This window comes from Prionailurus viverrinus, chromosome F2 (genome assembly GCF_022837055.1).
Source record: "Prionailurus viverrinus isolate Anna chromosome F2, UM_Priviv_1.0, whole genome shotgun sequence".
Lineage (NCBI taxonomy): Eukaryota > Metazoa > Chordata > Mammalia > Carnivora > Felidae > Prionailurus > Prionailurus viverrinus.
In genome coordinates this window covers 17,561,566-17,567,708 of record NC_062578.1, presented here as the reverse complement: position 1 = coordinate 17,567,708, position 6,143 = coordinate 17,561,566, and the positions used below count along the sequence as shown (strand labels likewise).

At 38.0% G+C, this 6,143-nt stretch overlaps 1 protein-coding gene across 1 annotated transcript; it reads right to left on the bottom strand.

Moving 5' to 3' along the window:
• Positions 1-2,718: 2,718 nt before the first annotated feature.
• Positions 2,719-2,905, bottom strand: LOC125156166 (thymosin beta-4-like). The gene has a single exon (XM_047841957.1). It carries the CDS (start codon positions 2,852-2,854, stop codon positions 2,720-2,722), a length of 135 nt encoding a protein of 44 aa, XP_047697913.1. The 5' UTR covers positions 2,855-2,905; the 3' UTR covers position 2,719.
• Positions 2,906-6,143: the final 3,238 nt, after the last annotated feature.

The following is a 6,143-nucleotide window of genomic DNA, read 5'->3' as shown; positions in this document are numbered from 1 at the left end:
ACAGCTTGATAACTAGCACCAATGATTAATTGCTTTTTCAACATGTGGATTATCTTGGTGCCAAAAATTATGGAACAATTGCCTAACAAATTGGAGAGTCCCTGATGTCAGTACTCATATTTTCTTTGGATTATACTAAGCAATTATGCTAACCTTACTAATGACTGAGTAAAATGGTATTGTGCCTTGGGGCACATTTTGATGAACTACAGTTGTACTTCTCATAACCTAAGAGGCATATGCATAAAGAAGTATATTGTTCAGAATAGGGCTCTGTGACCTTTATGTTAGATTATAGAGAATTATAAATATCTATCACATAACTATGAATATGTTTATCATTAATAGTCATAACTTTAAATTATTTACCTTCCTGAAAAATTAGCTGATAAAAGCTCATCTCCAAATAAATGTTTGATTTAAATAGCTCCGTTTTTGTTCCCAGAATTTACTACCCCATACCACATCCTCATATGCAGTTCAATTTATTATTTGTACTAAATTTATTTGCATTTATTATTTGTACTGTATTTATGATATCAGATAAATCCTTTAAAACATGCATGTATTTAGCTTTAATCCTTTCCTTCAACTTCTATGTAATCCATCTATCGTTTCTTGAATGTGTTTCCAGTATACTTGAGGCTATTATCTTAATATCCTGGACTTAAATAAAGTAACAGAAATTAGGATAAATAAGAAATTTAATTTATGATCTGACATTATGAGGACACAATCATGGTTGAATAATTATAACTATCTGAAATGTTCTATAACTTCAGAAAAGTTGATCTGTCATCGATGTGAGAATTACACATCAACACCACTTTTCAGGGGAGATTATTTTTAAACATTCTAAATGGTCTTAATATTTAGGTAAAATACTACATCACTTAAAACTAAGGAACTATTAACTATTGAAATAGTAATTTATTTAGACAGACAACAACACAATGAACTTCTAGCTATCCCCAGATCTAAAGCTATATTAAATATGAGAATTGGGAGCACAAATAGAAATTATATTTTCTAACTCTCAGGCTCTTGCTATCAGATTTCTAAGAGCATCTTTGATAATACTATATAACATTACATTTCAATCAAGATTTTGAATTTCAAATTTTAATAAAGTGACAACTGTTCTCTCATTCAAATTTTAAATATAATAAAATTAGTTTTTCCTAAAAACAAAGGGAAATTTTACATTCTGCCTTATGGGTTAAATGCTGCTATATATCAAAATCCAAATTTCACACTGTGGCCTAAAGGCTGATGGATTCCTGTTTTGCTTTCATTCCATTCTCTCTCTCCCCCTCCTCAAAAGGATCCAGCAACACTGTCCTCTGGGTCCTTAAGCTCATCCAGTTCTTCAACACTCACCACACACCACACTCCTCCCCACCCCTGTCCCCAAGCCCTCAAACTGGTGTTTCTCAGGCCTGGAACACTTCCTTGCAGGCACTCAGGCCTGCTTGTTAGTCTCCTCAGCCTTCAAGTCTCTGTCCAAATTCTGCCTCCTCAGAGAGGCCTTGCCATCTCATCTTAAGATAACACCTCTCTCCTTCCCTCCTTCCACCCCAGTTTCACTCCATTTCTTTCACAGACTGTACCACAATCTGAAATTATCTTGGTCATTGATTTATTTACTTTTTCACTGCCTCTCTCCGCTGACTAGAATATAAGCTCCAACAGCTTGGGGACTTGATCTAACTAACTTCTGTATCCCCAGCACCTTGAACAATGGCACATGGCAGGTACTTGGTGAGTATTTGTTCAGTGAAGAAACAAATGCAATGGACATTTCAACTTTTTAAGAAATATTAACAATATGTGTTTTTAGAATGACAAGATTAAATGGGTTCACGTCTTTGTATGGGAAATTGACTTTTGTTGCACTGTGCAATCACTATAAAATAAATCTCTTTTCTCAAATTTCTTTTTCTCAAATTTTAATAGATTTAAAACAAGAGTGGAAAAAAATTGTTTTTCAATCAAGGGTCACCATTATGGAAATATGGAAAGGGCCACACATTAGCAAAAAAGCACCAGCCATTTTCAAAAACAAGCATAAAGGAAAGGAGCTCTTTTCAAACAAGCTGACCTAAAATAAAGCAGAGAGAAGCCAAATAAATAAAGCAACTAAACAAAGTATACAGGTATACAAGATGTTTCACTGATTTTGATATATAACCTGTGTACAAATCATTTACAATTATAGAATATATAATATAGCAAATGACAGAAATCAGTTACTAAGTTTTTTAAAAATTATTTCTTGGGGTACCTGGGTGGCTCAGTAGGTTAAGTGACCAATTCTTTTTTTTTCCAGGTTTTAAAACTTTTTATTCGCATACTAAAAAAAATTGTGCATTCCAATAATTAAAATCATTTGAACAAAAAAATGGCACTCTGATTAAACTGCATTTTACAGACTGTAGGACACCTTGAACCAGCTTGTTTTTTAGATTTCTCTGGTCCTCCCACCCAGCTTCTTCCTTCACCAACATGCAAGTTCTTTTCCTTTGCTGCCAGTCAGACAAGCAGATGGGTGAGGTAGGCGCCTTTGTTTGTCAGTAGTTCTCAATGTGGCAAGGGGCAGCACAGTCATTTAAACTTGATCCAACCTCCCTGCATCTTACAGAGTTAAACAGCTAAAAGAAGTAAAATAAGAAGGCAATGCTTGTGGAATGTGCAGTGCATACTGGTGGCGCATGCCTCATTACGATTTGCCTGCTTGCTTCTCCTGTTCAATCGTTTCTTTTGAAGGCAGTGGATTTTTCTCTTGCGTTTCTGTCTTCTTCAGTTTCGACTTATCAAATTTCTCAATCTCAGCCATATCAGGTTTGTCAGTCATGGTTGCAAAGGAGGTGCACAAGCAAGCGAAGTCCGATCTGTGCAGTGGCCTCCGCCTAGTGCCCAAGTGACCAATTCTTGATTTCAGCTCAGGTCATGATCTCATGGTTCCTGAGATCGAGTCTTGCCTCAGGCTCTTCACTGAGAGGGAGGATTAGGATTCTCTCTCTCTCTCTGCCTCTCCCCCCCACACACTCTTGTACTCCCTCAAAATAAATAATTTTTTAAACATTTTTAAATAAATAAAAGTTGTTTGTTATTAGTTCCCATATTGTATACATCATGGCATTAGTAGGCCATGAAGCTCTTAATTAAATGATCATCCCCAGGTTACAGAAATCAGGAGTAATACCTTGAATGGAAACTGCCTCATCCATAAGCAAAGGGTTTTCTTTGTACTATTCTACAAATGCAGCTTCTATAAATGGATATTTGTTAAGAAACTTTTCATTCCACCTAAACTAAAACTTTCTGTAATCACTTTATTTCCTTTCCAAATATCCTATAAAAATAAGAATCATGCCCCAAATTTCTAAGCAAATCTTCCTTGCTTAAAGGAATTTTCCATTGCTCCCTGTATTATTTATTGCTGCAAAACAAATTACCCCAAAACTTGGTGGCTTAAAACAATATACTTTTATTATTTCACAGGTTTAATGGGTCAGGAATTTGGGTCCTCTCCTTCAGGGTCTCTCGTAAGGCTTCAATCAAGGTGTTGGCCAGGGATAAGGTTCCATCTAAAAGCTCAACTGGGGCATGATTGACTTCCAAACTTAAACAATAGGTCTCAGTTCCTCATTGGCTTTGGCTAGATGTCATGTTCAGTTCTTTGCCATGTAGGGCCCTCCTAAATGACAGTTTGTTCTATCAAAGAGCGCAAGTTACTTGCTCTAACTAAAGTTACTTGGAAACTCCAGTGGAGACTTTTTAAAATGTGCTTCATAGCACTATTCTTCCAAGAGTGCCCTTTTTTTTTTTTTTGCCCAAGAGTGCCTTTTAAAATGATTCTCAAGACTTCACAACATTTCTTTTGCAAATACAAATTTACCAACATCTGTTAAAGTGTAAATCTTAGAGTACTTTACACTAAACGTGTCACTGAAGACAAGTATTTCTTGTGGTCTGCCAAATTACCGCCATATTGGAAAATACACAGATTATTGTTTAACACTGTGTGCCACTAGACAGGGATTATATCTCACACATTCTCTCTTTTTTTAAGTTTATTTATTTTGAGAGAGTGCACACACTCATGGGGGAAGGGCAAAGAGAGGGAGAATCCCAGGTAGGCTCCTCACTGTCAATGCAGAGCCCAACAGATCTGGAACTCACAAACCAGGAGATCGTGACTTGAGTGGAAATCAAGAGTCAGACACTTAACCAACTGAGCCACCCAGGCATCCCTGTAGCTTTTTATTCTTTAGGTACCCCTCCTCCTCAAACTCTCCCATATCTGAATCTAAATTGTTAATTTATGAATCACTATTATTTCTTCTCAGAACAAATTATTATTATTATTATTTCTTCTCAGAACAAATCTCATCTCTGATGACTCTGACATCTTAACCAGCTTTGCTTCTCTCTTCCATCCAAACTACTTGGCCTACTTATTGACTTGCTATTTCTCACTTCCCTACCTTCTCCCACACTGCCATTTATGACCTCATGGTTTCAATGATTAGTTCTATGCTGGAAACTATTAAACCTCACTTCACACTTAACATGCATGTATAAACCAAACTCATTGAGTTCCCCTCAAATTTCTTGCTACCTCTCCTCTTTCTCCATTATCATTCCTTTATCCTAGCTAATACCCAGGGATTATTTCCAACTTCTTCCTCCCTTTATCCTATAAATCTCTGTTAAATCATGTTTCAAGATGCCTCCTAAATTTGTTCATTCCTTGCCACTTCCTTTGCCTTCAACCTAATCCAGGCCGAAACTGCCTCACAACTGGACTTTGGCAACAATGTCCTGAATGGGATAAGGGTTCATCTGTCCATATCCCCCTATCTTTTCTTCTAGGTCAATGAGATATAAGAAAAGGGGTTAGGGTTAGGGTTAGGGTTAGGGTTAGGGTTAGGGTTAGGGTTAGGGTTAGGGTTAGGGTTAGGGTTAAGGTTAGGGTTAGGGTTAGGGTTAGGGTGAAATCAGGAGCCCAAGGGTAAATCCCCTCTCTGTCACCTCAGATGTGACCTGTTGCATGTTTCTTTCCTCCCTCTAGGCCTGGGAGTCTCCTTATCTTCAACATGACAAATTGGACAGTACACATGGGCAGTAAGTTGCCTTGCAACTGTAACAGTCTTCTACTCTGATGCTTCTTTGCTCAAGGAACAGCAATGACACCTTTCCACCTCTCCCCACACCTAAACCACCCATACCCCTACCCCCATCCCACCAATATCACAAGTGTTACTGTTTTCTGGCTTGCACTGTTTCTTACATCCAGACTGCTCAATTTACCATATCCCTAATGACTCCCAGTCTATCCACTGTAAATGTCAGTTCCTTGTTCTATTCTTCCCCTTCACTTATAAATTATTCATTTTACAAACATTTATAGAGTGACTGCTAATGTACAAGGCACTTTTTGCCAAGTCCTGGAAATAGTGAAGTTAAAGACATAATCCTTGCCCTCAAAGAATTTACCAACTTATTGGATACAATTAATAGGTAACAAATATATACTAACATGTTAAATGCTATGTTAAGGAATTTAATATATCCTAGTGGGGGGGGGGGCGGAAGAGAGAAACACTTAACAAGATTGAGTACATAGGAAAGCTTCAGAAAGGATGTGCTAATTCCAAGCTGGGTCCTTGGAACTCAAAAGGGAAATTTCTTTTAAAACAGGGCATATTGGGCCAAGTGTCAGAATACTGGAGAATAGAGGGCAAGAAGCAAGCAGCAAAGCTAGTCATGATGAACGAAGTAGAATGTCACCCTAAAGACTTTTTTTTTCCTTTCCTGAGGAAAGGGTGGAGTATGCGCTATACTTTGGTCTGTTGCTGGGAAAAGGTGGTTATTGGGCACTGAAACGTTTAAAACTGATAGAAGGATCATCTAGTAAGAAGGGGAAATTGTGGCCTGCAAAAAATTGTTCTGGCTACTGTTTGGTTCACTAAACCGCTAACATGACCGATGCCTCACGACCTCACCAAACTAGCTTCATTCAGACCCCATCTAGTCGCCATCAAACCCTGGCCGCCACGTCACAGAGAGAGACCAGTGTCACAAGGACCAGCGCCAGACCTGACGCTTCCAGACACCTCGCGCGAGATTTCCCGGAA

What these genes read in the sequence shown, in the direction of transcription:
- LOC125156166 (XM_047841957.1), bottom strand. Translation starts at nt 2,854, where the DNA reads ATGACTGACAAACCTGATATGGCTGAGATTGAGAAATTTGATAAGTCG.